The sequence below is a fragment of the Anabrus simplex genome, chromosome 3 (genome assembly GCF_040414725.1).
Source record: "Anabrus simplex isolate iqAnaSimp1 chromosome 3, ASM4041472v1, whole genome shotgun sequence".
Classification (NCBI taxonomy): domain Eukaryota; kingdom Metazoa; phylum Arthropoda; class Insecta; order Orthoptera; family Tettigoniidae; genus Anabrus; species Anabrus simplex.
In genome coordinates, this window is record NC_090267.1 from 413,313,124 (window position 1) to 413,335,875 (window position 22,752).

A 22,752-nucleotide genomic window follows, 5' to 3' on the forward strand; every position below is an offset into this window, starting at 1 on the left:
GGCGAATGACGCGCCAACTGAAAAATCGAGCATCCTCGACCTTCTCCGCCAGCTCTCGGAGCTCGGTTCCAGTGGAGGGGGTAGGATAGTGGTAGAGTTACTTTACCACAGCGGAAACCCACTCTACTCTACTGCGTACTAGCTACTCTACTCTACTTGCTACTATCCCAGTCGTTCACACGATGCTAGTAGCTCTACTATCCACTCTACTCGCCTCGCTACTCTACCCGTGTAAACCAGCCCTTAAGGACTGTTGTAGGGATGTACAATCAACATTATCATATGAGAATTCTGCTCTAAATGAATATAGACAAAGAAATTTATGTTGTACTGAATCTAATCTATGGATAGAGGTCTGATGAGAAGGGTTCCAAACAGATGTATAGTATTCTAGTATAGGGCGTACCATAGATACATACAGCAATCGATAGGTAGCTAAGTTTGAAAATTCTCTAGAATATCTAGTAATGCAACCCAATCTTTGAAATGCTTTTTTACAAATATTTTCAATATGTTCATTAAACGATAGGTTATAACTGAATAAAACACCAAGGTCATTAACTTGTGAAACAGGAGTTAGAATGTTGTTATTACTAAATTTGTACTGAAATTATATTTTCTTCTTGTTTTTAAAAAACGATATTATTTTAAATTTCTCATGATTTAGTTTCAACCCATTTTGAATACAGTGCTTTTCCAGATGATGTAAATCTTCTTGAAGTTTTAAACAATCAAGTGGACAATTAATTTGCATAAACATATTTGCATCATCAGCAAACAAAAGCAATTCAGAATTCTTAAGTATATTTTTAATGTCATTTATGTCGAGAGTAAAAAGTAAGGGCACAAGGTGAGACCCTTGAGGAACTCCACTGGTAACAATAATAGGCGCAGAAAAATGATTCCTTATTTTAACAATCTGCAGGTGATTTTTAAGATATGATTCAAACCATTAGAGGAGAGGCCCATTAATTCCGTAGCCCATTAGTTTTTGCAGCAAGATATCGTGGTCGACAGTGTCAAAACCTTTTGAGTAGTCTGTATAAATGCAGTCCACTTGGGAGTGGTTCTCTACTGCATCCAAGAGGAACTGATAGAATAAAAGAAGATTGCTACAGGTTGACCGTCCTGAAAAGAATCTATGCTGCTCATCAATGATGATGTTTCTAAAGAGAGGTGTGATTTTGTTAAGAATTATTGAGTCAAAAATTTTGAAAATATAGAAGAAATTATAACTGGTCTATATTGTTTTATGTCAGTTTTATTACCATTTTTGAAAACTGGACTAACAAATCCTTTCTTCCATTCCACTGGAAAAATGCCTTGGTTTAATGATAAGTTGAACAGATAAAAGAGTGCTTCACATAAAATAAATGAGCAGTACTTGAGCAGGTAAGTTGAAACACCATCAGGTCCTACAGTTTTCTTTAATTCCAGAGATATCAGTTTGTTGTAAATTTCTGCCTTACTAATGTTTATAACTGATAGATTGAAGCATTACCAAATGCCTATGATGCCAACTGTAAAACTTGGATGACCTCAGATCTTTTTTGACAGCGGTTGGCTGCTCTGGATGCAAAATAGGAAGATCATCATTTATTATTTTCCTGTACATCCCATGGTAAGTTTATTTGAGGAACATGCAGTTTGAATTTCTACACAATAACTGCATAAACAAGCTGCAACCTATGGAGATTTAGGGGTTATATAGGTACTCCTTCACGTTCTGATAACAGGCAGGGGCCCTCTTCGGAGGCAGCCCTGCCCAGGGAGTGGAGCCCCTGCCTCCGTGAGTCCCAGAGCACACTGACCTGGGGTGTAGCATCTGGTAAGGGTCCAAACTGAGGGTTACAAGTGAAGACCTCAACAGAATCTACAGTGGAGAACATGAACTTCAGAATGGTGGAGATTGCAGAAGGAGTACGAGTACACTAATCATCAGCAGCGTTTGTTTTCCATATTCAATCAATCAATACTGATCTGCATTTAGGGCAGTCGCCCAAGTGGCAGATTCCCTATCTGTAGGGATGGCTGCAAGGGTGTCTGTTCCCCATGTAAGGGGGACCTGAATAATTGCTGGCAGTAGCTCTAAAATGCCTTTGGGAGTGGCAACCCCATCGTTATAATAGCCTAAAATGAGTGGTGGTAATTATCAGCTTCGGAAAAGGTTAAGGTGTATTCTGCTAAAAGTGATGCACAGTTCTTGTGCTGGGGGAGCTGTGATAAGTAGGCAACCAGTGGTTAATATTATGAAGGGGGGAGTAATACATTTTGTGACTTGGATGGGAAAATCAGAGGAATTGATTGACTTTATGGAGAAAGAGAATGTTGCAATGATGGGATGAAGAGGATGAGTAGAGGGTACACCCTATACTGGAGTGCAGGAGGTGGGGCAAAGAATGGAGTAGGAGTTAATGTTAACAAAATCCTGGATAAAAATGTGGATAGAGTAGACTATGTTAGCGATAGAATAATCAGAGTGCAACTGAGGATGGAAGAAGGAATGAAAGATTTCATCCAAGTTTATGCTTCCCAAACTGGAAACAGTGAGGCAAATATAGAGGAATTCATGGAGACACTCAAGGAAGTAATCACCGTTGTGGAAGTGTTAGTCATGGGAGACCTCAATGCGCAGGTTAGAAATGACAGAATTAGTAAAGATGAAGTGATTGTTCCATTTGGGTATGGAAAAAGAAACAGTGAGGGAGATAAGTTGATTGATTTTTGTGAGAGAAATGGAATGATTGTGGGTAACACTTTTATTAGAAATAAGAATTGTAGAAAGATCACTAGATATGGCTGGGGTGAAAGAAGGACAAAAACAGTTTTTGAGAAAATAAATCATAAACTGTTAGTGGATGTTTCACTATCAGGTGAGGTGTTTAATGGAGACCAAAGAGCAGTGGTAGCAAAATTGAAAATAGGTAACATTGTGAGGGGAAAAGATATGACAGAAGAAAATAAAAGTATGGAAATTAAAGGATAAAATAATTCAGGACCAATTTCAAGAGGAATTAAAAAAGCACATCCCTATATCAGAAATAGGAAATGTAGAAGAAGAATGGACCAAATTTATAAACACATTTGTAAGCTGTGTAAGAGCAGATTTGTGGCAGAACTTCAGCATGAGTAAAGGAAAAGGAGACACCTTGGTGGATTGAAAAGGTGAAGGAGATTGTTAAACAAAAGAAGAAAGCATGGCAAGAATGGGATAGAGATAGGAAGGAGGGAAGTAAGATTAAATATCAGGAAGTTAAAGGTAAGTGTAAAAAAGTCGTAAATGTTGCGAGAGATTCACGCAAGAGTTGGAAAATGATGTAAATGATGGAAAAAGGATGTTGTATGGATTGATAAAAAATAAGGGAAAAGAAAAACTACACAAAACAAGTGAAGAAAAAAAGTAGAAATGTAATAACAGACCCAGAGGAGATAAAGAATAGGTGGAATGAAAAATGATGCAGAAAAAAGTGTAGTGGTATATGAGGATGATTCAGAAATGGAGATTGATATTGCAATGGCAGAGGTGGAAATGGCTGTTAAACAAATGAAAAGAGGAAAAGCAGCAGGGATGGGTGAAATATATGTGGAAATGATAAAGGCAACAGGACCAATAGGCTGCTAAGCTGTATATAGAGGGAAAAGCAAGTACCTTATGATTGGTGTAAAGGTGTAAGTATACCAGTATTTAAGAAAGGTGACGGGAAGGTATGTGACAATTACTGAGGAATTACACTGTTGTCACAAGTAGCCAAAATATTGGGGAGAATAATAGAAAGGAGTATGAGAGGAAGGGTGGAAAGAAATTTAGAAGAAGAGCAGTATGGATTTTGACAGGGCAGGTTAACAATAGACCCCTATATTTACCATGATATTACTGATGGAAAAACAGTGGGAATATGGAAAAGAACTGGTGATGGTATTCCTTGATCTAGAAAAGGCACACAATAGTATTAATAGAGAAAAGGTGTGTATGAAACCCTTGAAAGAAAAAGATGTGGAAGGCAATCAAGAGAACTAATGAAAGCAATGTATAAGAATTGTTTCAGTTGTGTCCAGACTCCAGTGGGGAGCAAAGATTGCTTTAGGAATCAAACTGGACTAAGACAGGGAAGTGTATTGTCTCCACGTATGTTTATAATGGTTATGGATGAAATTCTAAAGGAAAAAAAGGCAACATATGGAGGGGATATGAAAATATTGTTGTTTGCAGATGACATAGTGATATGGGGAATCAACAATACAGAAGTGCAAATCCAACTGGAGGATTTAAATGACAATATTAAGAAACATGGTATCAAAATTAGTTTGGAGAAGAGCAAAACAGTTGTGATGCCAAGAGAAGGAAAAGAGATCATTAGTATCATGGGACAAAAAACCTTGAGAGGTTGTTTAATACTTCAAATATTTGGGAAGTGAAATAATGCGAGATACAAGGTTGGATAAGGAGATCAGCAGAAGTGCACAAGCAGGAAATACATCCTACCAGAATGTGAGGAACCTGGTGTGGAAGAGAGAAGTTCATATGAAATGTAAAGAGATGATGTTCAAGATGTACTATACCCCTACATTAACGAATGCATCAGAGACTTGAGAGTAAAATTCAGGCCAGTGAGATGAAGTTTCTGAGGAGTACGGTAGGAAAGACAAAGAGAGACAGAGTAAGAAATGTTGAGGTCAGAAAGAGATAGGGGTAGAAAAACTGAGTGATAGGATGGAGAAGAACAAATTGAGATGGTTTGAACATGTTGTGATGATAAAGAAGGGAAGGATAACAAAACAAGTGTGGGAGACTAAGATAGAAGGAAAGAGGGCAAGAGTGAGGCCCAGGGCAAGATGGATGGATTCTGTCAAGAACAGTATAAGAAAAAGAAGGCTGGACTGGAATACAATTACTGAAGAGGAGTGATGGAAGGAGAGGCAATGGTGGAGAAGTGCCATCAACACTCTGACCTGGCAGGAACTGGAGAAGGGGAAATGAAAATGATGATGATACTCCTCTAAGTCACTTTGTAGGAAGAGCCTGGTGTGGAGAATTGTATTCCTTATGGATGCTGGAAAGGATCCATCATAATTTAAAGTTTCAATCCTGGATGTGTTTCTTTTCACTGCAAAGCCTTGGAAGGCTTTGAAGCAAACTACCATCTCAAAATTAGTTACAAACACCTTGAATGAGCTTTACAAATCATCTTGTTCTTGATTTTTATATTAATCACTTAAACCAAAATATCACTAATTTGAGGTATGCATCCTAAAGTCTTTGTTGTTCCTATGGTCCTTTCACATAGTGAAGAAAGTAATTAGAGTATATTTGATTCTTAAATGCTCTGGTAAGAAAACTAACTGGGGCAAAATATCTATGTACAGGGAGCAGTGACTTACCATGTAAGCACACGTGGACAGCATAAAAGGGTTACACGGTTCCATCCTACACTGATAAAGGCTGCAGCAGGAGATATTTGACCCATGCCTTTCTTTTATGTGTACTCTACCCATGTATGCTTACACAGTAATTCACAGCTCTGCATGTTCACTATACATGCATATTTGATTCTGAATATCTCATATTTAATACTGTGAATAACAAACAAGTCAAAATTATGTTTTTCAGATTGCAGTCCAGTGTATTCTCATGTAACAGAAACACTAAATGGTCTAACAATCATACAAGCATCCAAGGCTGTAGATATCATGGAAGAGAATTTCTATCACCTTCAGGTAAGAAAAGTAAGCAAAACTATTATAACATTTATTGGAGAAAAGTGACTTACACATAATGCATTCATGCATTTGCTTGCCTGCCAAACAGTGCCAGAACAATTGGACTGGTGTGGGACTGAGTACTCATACATCATTTATGAAATAATAATTCTATTTCCATCCATTCTTCAATCATAAGTTTTCTTTCTGTTTTAGACTCCTCTTTTCAAAGTACTATTCCATTCTACATTACATATCTACATTCTTCTTCAAGTTCCGATGTTTTTACCAGGTTGTGTTTACCTTCAAGATATCTCACCACCAATCTTTTGAGATGAGTTCCCCTAGTTCAATTGGTCCTGTCAGCGGCAGCGGTGGCCAATACTCATATCTGAGGTTTCATTTCTCGCCTGCAGTTCTGCAATCCTTAATCCAACACAATGAAGGTGGTGCTGATCGATTATCAGACTAATTCTTGCATAAAATATGTGGCCACACATTGCATCCGATGGAAGGTGGGGGACGTGGCAGTGTTGTCTTCGATGTTCCTGCTCAAACTGTGCAACTGAAGCTGAGATGGTAGCATGACAGCGAGGGTGATCCAATGCAAGAGTATGCCAAGTATTTGGGTTTGTATCTATTCTTCTCATGGTCTGCTTACTTTGGTTTTTATATCGCTTCAGAGGAGCACTACGAGTCGTTTTGCCAGTGGCGAGTTCATCATACAGGATTTGACGAGGGAGTCTGCTGTCACTCATACAATGGATATGGCCTGCCCATCCAAGCTGATGACCAACGATGATGGCTTTGATACTGTTTTGGTTTGCTTTCTCGAGAAGTGCTATATTAGTTATATAGTCATCCCATTTGATGTTCATGATGGATCTAAGTTTTTGTTGATGAAAGCATTCCAGTTTCTTGATGTCCCAGTGATATAGGGTCCAGGTTTCACACCCACAGAGTAACGTAGAAATAAGAACAGCTTGGTACACCATTATTTTTGCTTTACAAAAGAAAATATTTATAAAATCCTCCTATCAATACAAGTCAAACTTGACTTGATCAATACAAGTCAAACTTGACTTGATAGGAGGATTTTATAAATATTTTCTTTTGTAAAGTGATAACCGTCAATACGGAATGAGATTCATAACTTGCCATTATTTTTGTGCGGATACTTAGATCTTTGTTCTGGAATACACGATGCGAGAGACGTCCAAAGGCAACATGGGCAGCCTGTGTTCTGTTTTCCATGTCCTTATCAAAGGTACAGTGCATTGAGAGAATACTCCAAAGGTACGAGAAGTATTCCGCCCTTTCAAGAGCTGTGCCAGATATGGTGATATCAAAATCCTGGGGGGGGAGGGTAGGGGTCCAGGAGTAGGCTGATTAAGCACTGGGTCTTCTGAATGCTTTGACAGTCAGATCAAAAAGTTCATAAGCTCTGTTGAAGCAGATGACAGATTGTTGAAGCTCTTCTGGTGTATGGGCTAGAGAAGCATTGCCATCTGCATATTGCAATTCTGTGACCCGGGTGGAATAGGTTAATCTTTTGGAACGAAGTCTGTCCTGGTTGAAAAGCCCCATGTCATACCGATATTTCATTTTCACACCTGTGTTGTTTGCAGGTGTTGTCTCATAAAGCATAGCTGCCAGGTACAGGGCGAAAAGTGTAGCTGCAAGTACACATCCTTGCTTGAGTCCATGTGTGATTGGAAATTCTTCTGAAATATCATTCTGATACAGTACCTGACCAACCATACCATCATGGAGAGCTTGGATCAGACCAACAAAATGCTTGGGACATCCAAAGCAGCTCAAAACCGCCCACATAACATTTCGTGGAACCATATCAAAGGCCTTTTCAAGGTCACAGAACACTAAGAACAGAGGTGTCATTTGTTCTCTGCACATCTCCTGGAGTTATCTTGTGCAGAAGATCATGTCAATTGTACCATGAGAGGCATGAAACCCACACTGAAAGTCAGGTAGTAACCTCTCAGAAACAGCCTGAAGTTGATTCAATAAGTTTCTAGCAAATATTTTTCCAGCTATGGAGAGCAGGGATATCTACAGTTTCTACAGATACTGCGTTTACCTTTCTTGAAGATTGGAACTATTCTGGAGTTTTTCATGGCAGCAGGAATATTTCTGGTTTCCCAGGTTAGAAGAATCAGATATAAAAGCCTGCTTTTTAGAGGAATGTTGTCTGATCCTGGAGCCCTCCCTGTTTTCATTCTGCTGAGAGCTTTGATAAGGTCTTGGAAGGTTGGAGGAATGTCCATCCAAGGTTGGGGAGTATGTTGAGGAACATGTTGAAGAAAATCTTCAGCAGCAGCAGCAGCAGAACTATGGTTCAAGAGTGAGTTGAAGTGCTCTTTCCATCGTTTCAAGATCCCCTGGCTGTCTGTAAGAATGGTGGTATTATCAACAGTTTTCAGAGTTCCTGGCGATGAGCAGACAGGACCATACAGCTCTTTCAGTCTTGCATAAAAGTTGCATAAGTTCCTGATATCTGAGAATTTCTGAAGTTCCTTTGCTTTTTGCTGCCACCAGTTGTTCTTTATTTCCCTGATTTCAGACTGACACTTCTGTTTTGGCTCTTGAAAATGCATTTTCTTCTCTCTGAAGGATGGAACATGAGAAACGGATAGATAGGCATCCTGTTTAGCCTTGATGAGGTTCAAGATTTATTCATTGTTATTATCAAACCAGTCTTGTCTATTCCTTTCCTCATAGCCAATGACTTTCTGTGAAGACTCTGTAATGATATTTTGAAGTGTGGTCCATTCACATTCTACATCCTTTGAGTTGATTGGATTGTGAGTTAGTTGTTCTGGAACAGAGTTTTGGTATTCTTTGGCAACACTATGAAGTTGAAGCTTAGAGGTGTTGAACTTCATCCTTTTTGGTTTTGTGAAGAAGGTTTGTGACTTTTTATGGATGGTAATCCTTAATCGACTAATAAGAAGTTTATGATCTGTCCAACAGTCATCAATATTCCGGACTGTTTTTATGATTAGGACATTATTCTTGTTGCACTGCCGGGTGATAACATAATCTATCATATACAAATGTTTAGAGCGTGGGTGCCATCCATGTGGTCGTGAAGCAATTTGGCAGTTGGAATTGGGTACTGGTGATAAAGAGCTCATACTCAGCACACAGGCCAAGTAGTAACAGACCATTAGCATTGCAGTTACCAATTCCATGTTTACCCATGACATTTTTCCATAAGAGGTTGTCCCTCCCCACTCTGGCATCGAAATCTCCTAGTAGTGCAAGCTTGTCTGTAGCAGGCACCTTGGTAGGGACTGTTCAATTGGTGGTAGAAGTAGTTCTTAGAATCCTTGTCATTCTTAAGAATGGGGGCATATGAGGAGATGAGAGTAATGAATCTGCCTTCTGCAAGAGGTATGCGGAGAGTCATGAGTATTTCATTTACTGTGATGGGATTGAGACGATGATCATTCACCAATTTGGTCTTTACTGCAAAACCCATACCATGGATGTGACGTTCATTTTCCTTGTTTCCTTTCCAGAAGATGGAGTAGCCTGATGAAACCTTGATGATTTTTACTTCTCCCACAAATCTGGTTTAAACTCAGGGTGATGACATCAATGCTGATTTTCTTTAGCTCATGGCTGATAAGAGCTGTTCTTCTTTCTGGTCTGTTATCATTGTCTAATAATGTTCTGATGCTCCATGAACCAATAGTGATGAATGTAGATTTTTTTCTTTCATGATTTTGACCACAAGTTGGAGTAACCCTCTGAGTGTGGTTTCCCAGACAGGTTTTGAAAGTGGCTACTGATGTTTAGCCCACATTTCTAGGGTCTTCCCTGTTCAGGGTGGGCAGTGCTGGTCATAAATAGGCCTTTTCAAGTCACAGATGCAGGACCAGATCCCTGAGTAGTCATAGGGTCTCAGGAAGGCGACCATCGGACATCCGCTGCCAATGTGCAGGTGCAGACGAGAAGCTTCCAGTTTACCCAAACCTGCTTCCATCACCCTTATCCCATCACTGTTGCTCTTTTAGAGGAACAGCAGGAGAGAATGCCATACACATGAGTTTATTTAAGGTGGATCACAACTTGCTGGGGAGTGACCCACATGCTATGGTCCTGGAGCCATTCACTGCGGCACATACAGCGTGAGATATGCAGTTTCCCGCACTAGACTCAGAGTATAATTGGTGACCTCTTCCACCTCCACATCTGCTGGGAACTAAGAAATAAGAGGTTCCTCCTCTGCCTGTTTTGCTGTTGATTGGTCCCATTATACATACAAATATACCACCACATTTGAACAGGAATGTTAAATTCCACTGTACAAAATCATGTCTACAAAACATCACCAAGATGACTTATGGACAAAATTACTTTTTGATGTGTGATTAGTTTTTTAATTTAGGTGCATGTTTTATGGTAACAGCAGTATATCACCTCTTTACAGGCACTTTGACTTTTACTTCACTACATTAAGTGTCACAATTTTAAGACTTCAAGCTCAACCACATTAGTCTAGTTAGTTACCACATTTCTCTGAATACGAGGCAACCCTGAATGCAAGATGACCCCCACCTTTTTCATTTAAAAATATTAAATCAAGCTTAAAAAGTGTGTTGTAAAATCATAATATTATTTATAATGAATTAGAAATTTAAACTGAGAAAAAAAAAAATACCTACTTCTCTAAACATTTTCATTAGAGGCATCTCAATTGCTGCCACTGATCTGGACATCATTCCACAGAAGGTCATTTTCATGAAATAATAATCTTATTTAAATTGAATTATAATTTTAATTTGAGAAACAAATAAGCACACTGAAATATCATTTAAATCCTACCTAATTTTCAAATAACTTTTGTTGGAGCTGTCATTGAAGGCTTCTGAATCACTGCCACCGATCTAAACATCCTTTCACCGAATGTCATCTTTATAAAATCATAATTCTACTACTGGTATAATGAGTAACAAATTCAATATAAGAAAAAATCAACACACACTAATATCATGTAAATTCTGCTACTTCTGAATAACTTTCACGGGAGATATCTGAATATCATTTCAGAGAATGTCATCTTAACACTTTCAACACTATACCCGTACGGGATACTTGCTTTTATACAGGCAGCTACATGTATCCCATATGGTTCGCACCCCTTGCATGGAGGTAATAGCTTATCTAGTATCCACTAGAATGCAACAGTTACCGGTATCAGGAATTTCAATTTTAATATAAGAAAAAATAAAGAGTGGTTTCTCCTTGCCATGACCTCTACTGAAGCACTCGATGTGCCGGGTGCTGAGTGCACCAGTCTGTTGTGTTGTTACTGTTTGTGTTACTGTACAAACATGTCCTTACGCCGGCTCAATGATATTGGATATTTTATAGGGAGTATCGGATTCAGAAATAGATTACAGTGATGAATACTCCGCTTACAAACCAGATAACATATCAAGTGATAGTCGGGCAAGAGTTTTATTTGTTATGTCACTTTCGACTGAGAGTTCTTTTTAATTAGGACTTAATTAAAGGTACCGGTCCGAAATTCATGGACTGAAAATGAGAAACCGTGAAAACCATCCTCAGGGTTGCTAATAGTGGGGTTCAAGCCAACCAACTCCTGAATTCAAATTTACAGCTACACATCTGCACCATGTAGTGAACTTGCTCAGTACATTGCTCCCTCCCTCAATATCATCACTATCATTATTTCTTTTGAGAGACTGCTCAAAGAATTTCTTTGTGTGTTAGTGTTATCCATATCATGTCCCAACATCATTAGTCTATTCTTACAATTTTTATTTTTATTCTCCAAGATTTTTACCTTCTGATTGCTCTAGTAGATTATGGAGGTAGGTTCAGTAGTCATCATCACTAAAATCAGCTCATTTCATGCCGTTGGATAGATATCTTTACTTTTATAACTGAGTGCACTCCTGTACATCTAATAAAGCCTTTTTCCATGATTTTAGAAATGCAGTGTAAATTATTTTTGTCAAATGCCCTTGCTAGAATGCTCATCATATCTTTGAAATTTATTGCTAATAAAACAGCAACATGTCTTACCTTTTCTTTCTAATTTTTATTTGATGATGACGACATACAGTAGTATTTATTCTTCACAATAAATTTTACTGAATATACAATTTATGCAGTATAATACAGTACATGTACACTCATGAAGGTGAGACTAAAAAAAAATATTCAGTCAAAACCAAGCGTACACATTAGCTAAAATAAATCACCTACAAGGTTAATCACGATAACTGTTGACGCAGTACTATAAGGTGGTGGTAGCCTATCTTGTTAATTAGGAGTATGGAAAACAACTTGATGGTCTTATATGAAGGCATTCATGTAGTATACTTTATTTACAACTGAAGTTTTTATCTCTATTCCTACAGGATCGGAACAATGCATCTAAGCTAATTATACAAGCTATTAGCAGCGGAGTCGGCCTTTGGCTTGAAGTCTTCAATACATTGTTTCTTGTTGCTTTGGTTATAAGCTACTTCATTGTTGGGGGAGGTAAGTTGTAAGTTTTTAACTGATGTACAGATAACATTTAGGTATTATAGAAATAACATTTCATACATTTTTCAGCAGTGATGTTGCTTAAACTGGGTATGAGAACATTTTAGGATTATGTTCCATTATGTGAAATATTTAAACAATAGAGTAAAGAAATCTTTAATTTGCATGTACTTCTCCTTGTAAATTTTAAATTTCTTGGAACTAAACTTTCAGATATTTGTCACAAGAAGAATTTAAAATAATATCTTTTAGATGTTTAATGCCTTAGATTTTTCATACTTAACTCCAGAAGCCCCCAAAACAAACTAGGCAGTGACAAAGAAAGAGGAAAATAAAACGTATGTAGCAGGAATTAAATGTCTAAGAAGTACCGTAAAGTAGTGATGTGCATGAATGGCACCTGGAATCGCGAGAATCAGTTTCTACAACTCCGAGGCTGCTCTCAATGTCCCATACGAGGAATTGGTTTCGTGATGACATCACCAGAGTGAGTCATCCGTATATAAGTGCAGCAAATTCGAACGTGCATTATTTACTATTTCTTTTGTATAGAGTATAGTATGATATAACACCCATTTAAATTAAATGTCTTATTGGTTGTTATGAATGAATTATGCCACATAATAATGAAATTATAATTTTCAAGTCTTGCAAAAAGAAAAATGCAAGACTGTAATGGGACACATGGCCCAATACTTGGAAGGAAGATGATACTGATGATCATGATGTGAATGGCGGAACACTGTTAGTGTTGTGTGTGTGTGCTCCCAGCTTTCGATCATTGGCAGGTGTAGTAAAGGCGTAATTCGTTACAAAAATAGTGAATTTCAACTTCAAAAAGTGTGTGTTGTTTACTTCATGACATCACTCTGTGCTGTGCAGTGGATTTTTGCAAATATAAACAAAATTTAAGTATGGGAAGAGACAAGAGGAATGCGGCCAGCCGGGGAACCAGGACCGAGACGGGGCCTGCAGCCGGCAGCGGTAGTGAAGCTACCCTTGCGGACAGCATTGTTCACCAGGTAAGGGAAGCTCTACAGTCGAAAGACATTCTCTCGGCTATCGTTGAGGCAATAACTGAAAGTGTCACAAAGGCCGTGGCTGAACAACTCAAGGCCACCCTCGACTTCAACACTGAGATTATCAATGAACTTAAAATTGATATTAAAAATAGGGAAATTGAACTGAAAGCAGTGCAGGATGAACTCAAAAGGAGTACAGATGCTCTTGAGCAATATCAATGTAGAGGAAGTGTGCATGTGTTCGGAATTCCCAAATCACCTAATGAGAATACGGACAAACTTTCAGTCAGGTTATTTAAAGATAAACTTGACCTTGACATTGCCATGCAGGATATTGATAGGTCTCACCGTGTTGGCAGGCCGGGGCTGGGAGTGAAACGCCCTATAATAGTGAAATTTGTAAGCTATAGGAAAAGGGAGGAAGTCTTCTGTAACAAGCGCAGATTAGCAGGCACTGAAATCACTATCAGGGAGGACCTGACTGCGGCTCGGACTCTCATATTAAAGGCGGCTGTAGATAAATTTGGAGTGAGAAATGTCTGGACCATACAGGGACGCAATGTTGTAAAAAGAGGGGAAACCAGACACAACATAACAACAATGGATGAACTGAACTCTCTCAAATAAATGAACAATACCATAGTGTAGTATATCTCACCCTGTGTCTGTAGATTCTACTGTGAAATAGCTTTCTAGTTCCTCAACTGTTTCTTCCAATGTGATTTCTTCATTTGTAACAAATTCGTAAAATAGTCGTATAGCATTCACAAGTTCCACCCACACATACAAACTCTTCCTCTTCTACTTATTTCTGAAATGCTCGCCGGCAGTACAGCATCTTAGCAAAACCCTACTCTAGACTAACTCTTAAACTGTATGTTAGTGTCATTTTTATTATCATCATCATTATCATTATCATTATCATTATTATCATTATCATTATCATTATCATTATTATTATTATTATTATTATTATTATTATTATTATTATTATTAGTCTATTGAAATGTTCAAACATATGCTATGTGTATTTAATTATCTGCATGTGTCTGTCAGTGTGTGTGTGCTATCAGTGTTTGTTCCAGGAATGTGTCAAATACCCTTTAAACATGTCAGCAGCTGGTGTCCTTGAAACTACTGTTACGGTAGATGATGTGTTCCTGAATGTCATTGATCCGAGTGTATTCCAAGATGAAAATAACCCTCGTGTACCTTCACCAACTGCACCCAACCCTCATCCTACTGAACTGCTATTGAAACAATCTCTGTCTCAGTTCTCGCGAAGTCTACAGTGTTGCCATATCAATTCTCTCTCACTCCTCAGTCACGTAGATGAAGTTTGTTTGATAATATCAACCTATAACATGCATATTATGTGTATTACTGAAACCTGGTTATCCGATAAAATTAGCTCTACCCTTGTAAATCTAGAAGGATATACTCTCTATCGGCATGATCGCACTGCCAGACGTGGTGGTGGTGTAGCAGTATATTGTAGAGATGATATTAAATGTAGAATAATTATCAAATCATCATCTGGCATCACTCCACATACGGAATATATGTTTGCTGAGACCATAATTAACCGTCAAAAAGTATTGATAGGAGTTGTCTATAAACCACCGAATGTTACTAATATCTCTGACCTTGAATCTGACCTTCTAAAACTAGTACCAACCTACGAGCATATACTACTTCTTGGTGAATTTAACTCAAATATCTTAGCTCCGGCTGGCAAATCAGAACGAATCAGCAACCTACTTACCTCCGTTGACATGACGATCTTACTGCTTGCTGCAACTAATCGTGTTCATACACTTAAATATACAAGCCATACTGGAATTGACCTCCTAGTTACAAATAACCCGCATAAAGTTCTTAAGTACGGTCAATTTCCTGTACCTGGCATATCAACTCATGACTTAATTTACCTGTGCTACTCTCTATGTGTACCAAAATACAAAGCTAAATACATTAGTTATAGGGATCTGAAAAATATCGATCTACAACAACTCCAAAATGATGCGTACAGTTTACCTTGGGAAGATATAAAGCAGATGCAGGACACAGACATGAAAGTGAGAAGATTTAACTCTCTACTCATAGGACTATATGACAACCATGCTCCAGTTAGGCAAGCTAGAGTCACTCGCTCGCCTGCACCTTGGTTAACAAGCGATAAAAAAGCAACAATGGCTCGCCGTGACGCAATGTTCCGCCGATACAAGGAAATAAATAATGAACTAGATTTCGAACAGTATCGTCTTTTACGTAACAGAACAAAGCAATTAATTCGCAATAGCAAATTTAATCACATTAAAAATGTAACAAGGAACTTAAATGCACGTGCAACCTGGAACGAACTTCGAGCTATAGGTGTTGGAAAATGCAAAGAGCCACATATGCCAACTATATCTCTTGATACACTTAACTCTCACTTCGTAACTAACCCAATAAAGGAATCTCAACCTCAAAATCATATCAATCTAAATAAAAGAATCAGTGACCCTACAGAAAACGAAAATAATTTCTCTTTTCACACTGTCAGTGTAAATGACGTAAAGCGTATTTTGAATTCAGTTAAGTCACAAGCTAAAGGAGCAGATAACATCCCAATAGGGTTTATAAAAAACATTATTGGCGCGGTCCTACCAATTATTACCCACATTGTAAACCACTGTCTCACCACAGGCACGTTTCCAACTGCATGGAAGGATGCTCTAGTAACCCCAATATTAAAGCAAACCAGTACCACAGCAAATGCGCCATCTGATTACCGGCCTATTTCGATTCTTTCCCCTCTCTCGAAAGTTCTTAAACGAGTTGTACACGAGCAGCTAGTAGAATTCTTAACCAGACATTCTCTTTTTGACCCATTGCAATCTGGTTTCAGAAAGGGACACAGTACTACGACTGCACTTCTTCGGGTAACAGATGACATAAGACTAGCAATGGACAAACGGCAGGTGACGATACTGACACTCCTTGACTTTAGTAGTGCGTTCGACATGGTAAATATAGACATACTATTATCCAAGCTACGCTCTCTGCATATCGGCCCGATAGCCCTTAATTTTTTTAAGTCGTACCTTACAAATCGTCGCCAGTGCATAGTGGTAAACAATCAAAGATCCCAATGGGCTGTAAAAATATTTTGGTGTCCCTCAAGAGTCTGTTCTAGGGCCCTTACTGTTCGCCTTGCATATTAATGACATGTCTTCCACACTTCAATATTGCAACTACCACGTATATGCTGATGATATGCAGATATACAAACACACCACTACAAACAGTTTACATGAAACAGTCCAGCATATTAATTCGGATATTGAAAGGCTTACCGCCTATGCTAAAAACAACCACTTACTCCTAAATCCTCGTAAAACACAAAGTATTATCACAGGAAACTCTAAATTATTACATGTAATAAGCAATATCAATTCTCCTCCAATCATGATCAATGACATTGCTGTACCATACCTTAAAAATGTAACTAATCTTGGAATCTGACCTGGAATGAACACGTAACAAATGTACGCAGAAAGGTTCATGCAGCTCTATATCCCCTGAAACGTCACAAGAATTCTTTTCCTCAAAAATTTAAATTAAAATTAATCCAAGCACTACTATTCCCAATTTTAGACTACTGTGATACGGTACTAGTCAATCTAAATGCTGAACAAGCTTTGAGACTTCAGCGAGCACAAAACTCATGCATACGATATGCCTTCCAACTGCGACATGACGCTCATGTTACACCATATTTCAAAACATTGGAATGGCTACGCATAAATGAACGAAGGAATTTTCACCTAATGACACTTGTTTACCAAGTGCTCTCGACGAACACTCCTACTTACCTCTCTTCTAATTTTCGTTTCCTTTCCTCGTTCCATGAAATTAGTACCCGTTCTGGTTCCCTACTTGAAATTCCACTAAGTTGAACGAATTCCTACAATCATTCCTTTTTAGTTACCGCATCGAGACTCTGGAATACACTCCCAACGGACATTCGGCACCTTACTTCCTCTCATAAATTCAAATCTGCCTGCAGAAAGTTTTTCCTGGGAACATAAAACTGAGTTGTGTGAGTCATTGTGTGTATGTTGTGTGAAGGGGTTTTCTTCATTTATTATTATTATTATTATTATTATTATTATTATTATTATTATTATTATTATTATTATTATTATTATTATTATTATTATTATTATTATTATTATTATTATTATTATTATTATTATTATTATCATCATCATATTAATTGCTGCACTGATGTGTAGGCATAACTTACAGTAGTCTTAGAATTATCTGTCTGTAGTATTATTTCTTTTTAGAATTTCTATGTCCTTTTATGTTTACATTTTTAAATTTTGTTTATAGTGGTTAAGTGTAAGAGAGGGCCGTGAGCCCTAACTTCGCCACAAATGTAAGTCAGGGATAAATAAATAAATAAAAATAATTTAACCTGGTAGTTGTCGGCTGTAACTCGATCTGAGTACATGCATAAACTGACCTGTTCCAACTCAGTTTATAGATGTGTTTGCGATGATTAAACAGACCAATCCTGGCATAAAATATATGCCCATACAAGACATCAATATAGATAAAAATTTATGAAGCAAGCATGAAATTAAAGTAAAGATTTGATTTTGACTGAAGATGGTCTCTGGTAAGACCAAAACTAGTTTCAACAAATATATATAACTTTTTAAAGGTTACAACGATAGTATTGAATAGGTGGAAACCTTCAGCTTTTGTTTTACACTACTGGGTGTAGCAGTCGACATTGTTATTTATGCTTATACAGTATTCTACTTCTAATATGGTTTTAAAATATTGCTAATATAAATGTATAAAGTCTGTGGAATTAAGTCACATTTGTAATAAGTACACAACTTGTTTTGTAGCATACCTGTCTTATATTACACTTAATTTGCCATGAATATTTCATACTATTACTAAATATCATTAGGAGTAACTGTTAGAACTCCCACTGTCAGTGCTACCAACCCCAGTGATGTTTTGACTGTGCTTCAAGTGGACTTCTGAATCTTTCGAAATTCTATCTGTGCTGAACTTGAAAGACAATATTGCTGATATCAAGAAACGACTAGAAATTCAGGACGCTCGGAGCGACTAAGTGGAGCAATACAGTAGGCGTAATTGTCTCCTTCTGCATGGAGTGAGCAAGACGCCTAATGAGGACATTTATGGAAAGGTCATTGAAACTTTCCGTGATAAACTGAAAGTCGAATTGTCCATGGACTCCATCGAACGCTGTCATTGACTGGGATGGCAACGTAGATCGACTGCTGACGTAGTGATTGAGGATAATTGGCCCATCATAATAAAATTCCTCCGCTACCACCAGCGGGATCAAGCTTAGCACACTAAACGACAGCTGAAAGGCACCAAACTACTCACAACTGAATCCCTCACTAGGCTGAGAAAGGACATTTTGAAGAAGGCACAAGACACTTTTTGACTGCACAACATATACAGCCGAGATGGAAAGATAATTATTCATGTATCCGGCAAGAAGTTCCACTTGAACACACTCGTGGAATTATAATCATTAATCAGGCAATATTGAACAACCTGCATAAGCAGAAACGTATCAGGGATAAGAAGAAGAATCAGGCAATATGGTGAAAGCAACATGTGAGCAATGTGTATTCTATGTAGTTTATTGATTTTTAATTTAGTATGTATTTGTGAATGTGTGTGTTTGTGTGAATCAGCTGGTCACTGTGTGTACAAGGAAATTAAGATAAGCCGTATGTTTTACATTCCTTTAGCATGCCTGAGTTAAGAAGTGCTATTGAAAGCACCCCCTCCTTGCTCCCTCTCTCACTCCTCAGCACTCTTCTGTAGGGCAGAACCCCCTCACTCTCTCTTCACAGCCCTTTCACCAGAACATACATCTGCACTTTCTCCCTCCTATTCTACCTAACCCATTTTAGAGAAGGAACTCAAGTCATTCAATCGCACCCTGTTGTGTGTGCATGTCAACAGCCAATCCATCGTTACTCACCTTGATGAACTGAAGACGATATCTATTTTTTTCTTTTTTTTTTTTTTTGCTAGTTGTTTTACGTCGCACTGACACAGATAGGTCTTATGGCGACGATGGGACAGGAAAGGGCTAGGAGTGGGAAGGAAGCGGCCATGGCCTTAATTAAGGTACAGTCCCAGCATTTGCCTGGTGTGAAAATGGGAAACCACGGAAAACCATCTTCAGGGCTGCCAACAGTGGGGTTCGAACCTACTGTCTCCCGAATACTGGATACTGGCCGCACTTAAGCGACTGCAGCAATCGAGCTCGGTAAAACGATATTTGAAGACAGTCCAATTCATATTGCTGCTGTAAGCGAGAGTTGGCTCTGTAGTTCGATTCCCTCAAGCATGGTTGACATCTCGGGCTGTGATATTCACAAGCATGATCGGACGAATAGACGAGATGGTGGGATTGCCCTATATTGTAAATCTATGCTCAAGAGTAGAGTTGTTCACATGTCTACTCCTGCTGTAAAAACTGCCTAAGAATATAAGTTTGTAGAGGTGTTTGTCAATTCTGTAAAAATACTTGTAGGTTTAGTATATAGGCACCTTGATGCAGTGACTTCCATGACTTAGAAGACAGCTTACTGAGACTGCTTCCATCATGTGAGCACGTGATACTTTTTGGAGACTTTAACACAAATTTATTAACCCAGAACAATGATGCCTTATGACTACAAAATATTTTTAAATCCTGTGAGAATGACTATATTGCCCGTTAAACCCACCCAGCACCACTATTTCCACTGATACATTCATGGACCTAGTAATAACAAATAACCCCTCAAAAATCCTTCACCATGTTTAAGTGTCTATTCCTGACATATCTAAACATGACCTCGTATACTTCACATACTCTCTTTTCATGCCTAAGTACAGACCGAAATATGTAACGTTTAGAGACTTGAAAAGCATGAATTTAATACAACTGAGACAAGATGCACAACTCTGCCCCTGGTATGACATAATGATAAAGAGATTAGTCACCTGCAATAATGATAAACACCGACATTGATGAGAAAGTGGAAATATTTAATTCTCATTTAAATGAATTGTACAACAAACACGCACCAATGCGTAATGTGAGAGTAACACATCTGCCCTGTCCTTGGCTGACTATGATGAAATAACGAGACGCATTACACTGACACTACACTGACACTATAAGCAGACTCAACTAGCTGATGTAAATGAGCAGTACCATGTACTTCAAAACTGAATTAAGCTTGTAATTCATAATAAGAAACGTAATTATTTCCAGCATTTAAACAAAAATATTAACACTGTTTCCACATGGCGACAACTTTGGTCACTTGGTATTGGCATACCACTTGTGAAGCATACTGACCCCAAGGTGTCCCATGATGAATTAAATGCATATTTCTCAATGGATTGTCTCACTCATAACACACCGACAGTATAAAAAATCATTGACAATATATTAAGGTAACAATCTCCAATCCGTCCTGTATTTGAATTTGATACCGTAACGGAACATGAAGTAAGAAGGAAAGTTATGTCAATTAAATCTCATGCAAGAGGAGCTGATGAAATTCCCATTTCATTCATGACCTACATAATTGACATAATATTGCCAATTATTACGCATTTATTTAATACCTGCCTTACTTCAGGCAATTACCAATTAAATGAAAAGATGCACTCATTGTGCCAGTCCCAAAAAACTTTCCTGCAAGCAATACATCTGACTACTGACCTGTCTGCATTCTCACAGCACTTTCTAAGGTTCCTGTTACCCCATTACAGGTTACATAACAAAAATTAAAACATAATAATAATAATAATAATAATAATAATAATAATAATAATAATAATAATAATAATAATAATAATAATAATAATAATAATAATAATAATAATAATAATAATAATAATCGAACAAGAGAGACCCAGAGGGAACTGATAGATTCTGGGAAGAACTTGAGGAGATTTTATCCAAGATTCCAGACAAACATACCATAATCGTGCTTGGAGATTTCAGTGCCCAGGTAGGCAAAGAGAGAAAGTTCCGAAACATCGTTGGAAACTATCCTGCTCACCAGAGAACAAATCGTAATGGAGAAAGGTTAATAGAGCTGTGTAAGGCATTTAACCTCGTAATGAAGTCTACTGCTTTTAAACACCTGCCCAAGAAACAGAAGACCTGGAAATCCCCAAATCCCCACCTTGGTGAATTCCAGATTGATCATGTCGCGATCGCACAGAAGGCTCAAAGAGAAATTCAGAATGTTAAAGTTCTAAGACAAGCAAAACTGGACTCAGATCACTATCTATCCAAAAGGATTGAAAGATTTGATAGAGAAAAACTAGGATCTAACCACGAGTTCACTCAGAAACTACAATCGGTGGATGCAGAGAACTGGGAACAACTACGCGAGGCCCTGGTCAAAACAGCTAAAGAGATTTTACTTTACAATGGCGAAAAATGAAAGTATCCTCCTATTCAATACATCATATATTCCGTCATTAGACGGAGTAAACAAGTTCAGACATGTTTCGGCTCGTTTGAGCCATCTTCAGTGAAAAAATTAGGGGGGTTGGAATAATTTACATAATATAAGTTGAAAAAATGCTAAAAAACATAATGAAAGCGCAAATGAAAAAACAAGCAAAAGAGAGCCTAGACGGAAACAAAATTAGCACAAATATACAATATTTACATCAATATGCAGAGCAAAAAACAACTTATTGCGACAAAATTCAGTGAAACAGGTGTTGATTTGAAATAATAATTGATATTAAAAACTGCGTTAACCTAAGAAACAAGGGAATGAGAGAACAAATGATGCAGATGGAAAATGAATAATAGTAGCACATGGTGAGGTTGTGGACCTCATAGTTTACAAATTATTGGTTTATAAAAATGACAAAACAGTTTGAAATCGCCAAATTGGTCAGGAGGAGAGCGGGAGCAAACATTTTGAGAGAAACCAAGCCTGAATTAACCTGCAGGCGAAAAGCCTGTGCTAAGGAGAAAAAGACACCATGAAATTTAAGGCTTTAGAAATAGCAGCATTCTCAATATCTTCTCAATCTAGCGGTCCCTTTCTTCATTATTGTTTCATAATGTTGGCTGGTGTTTTGCCTTATTATAGAGGGGTCGGAAGGGCCGCATATAAAAATATGAGAAGCTGTGTTAGGTAGAAGACAGATGCATAGTAAATTGTAGTAATCTAGTGGAAACCGTCAATGAAGTTCTAATCTCATTTTTTCCATTACAGATTAGAACTTCATTGACGGTTTCCACTAGATTACTACAATTTACTATGCATCTGTCTTCTACCTAACACAGCTTCTCATATTTTTATATGCGGCCCTTCCGACCCCTCTATAATAAGGCAAAACACCAGCCAACATTATGAAACAATAATGAAGAAAGGGACCGCTAGATTGAGAAGATATT

At 37.9% G+C, this 22,752-nt stretch overlaps 1 protein-coding gene across 1 annotated transcript in view; it reads left to right on the forward strand.

Moving 5' to 3' along the window:
* Nucleotides 1–22,752, forward strand: part of LOC136866831 (ATP-binding cassette sub-family C member 4) — a 288,334-nt gene that overhangs the window by 214,586 nt on the left and 50,996 nt on the right. Inside the window, exons 15-16 of the mRNA XM_068226858.1 lie at nucleotides 5,609–5,715; nucleotides 12,114–12,237. Of these exons, the coding sequence (XP_068082959.1) occupies nucleotides 5,609–5,715; nucleotides 12,114–12,237 (231 nt within the window). The remainder of the gene's footprint in view (nucleotides 1–5,608; nucleotides 5,716–12,113; nucleotides 12,238–22,752) is intronic.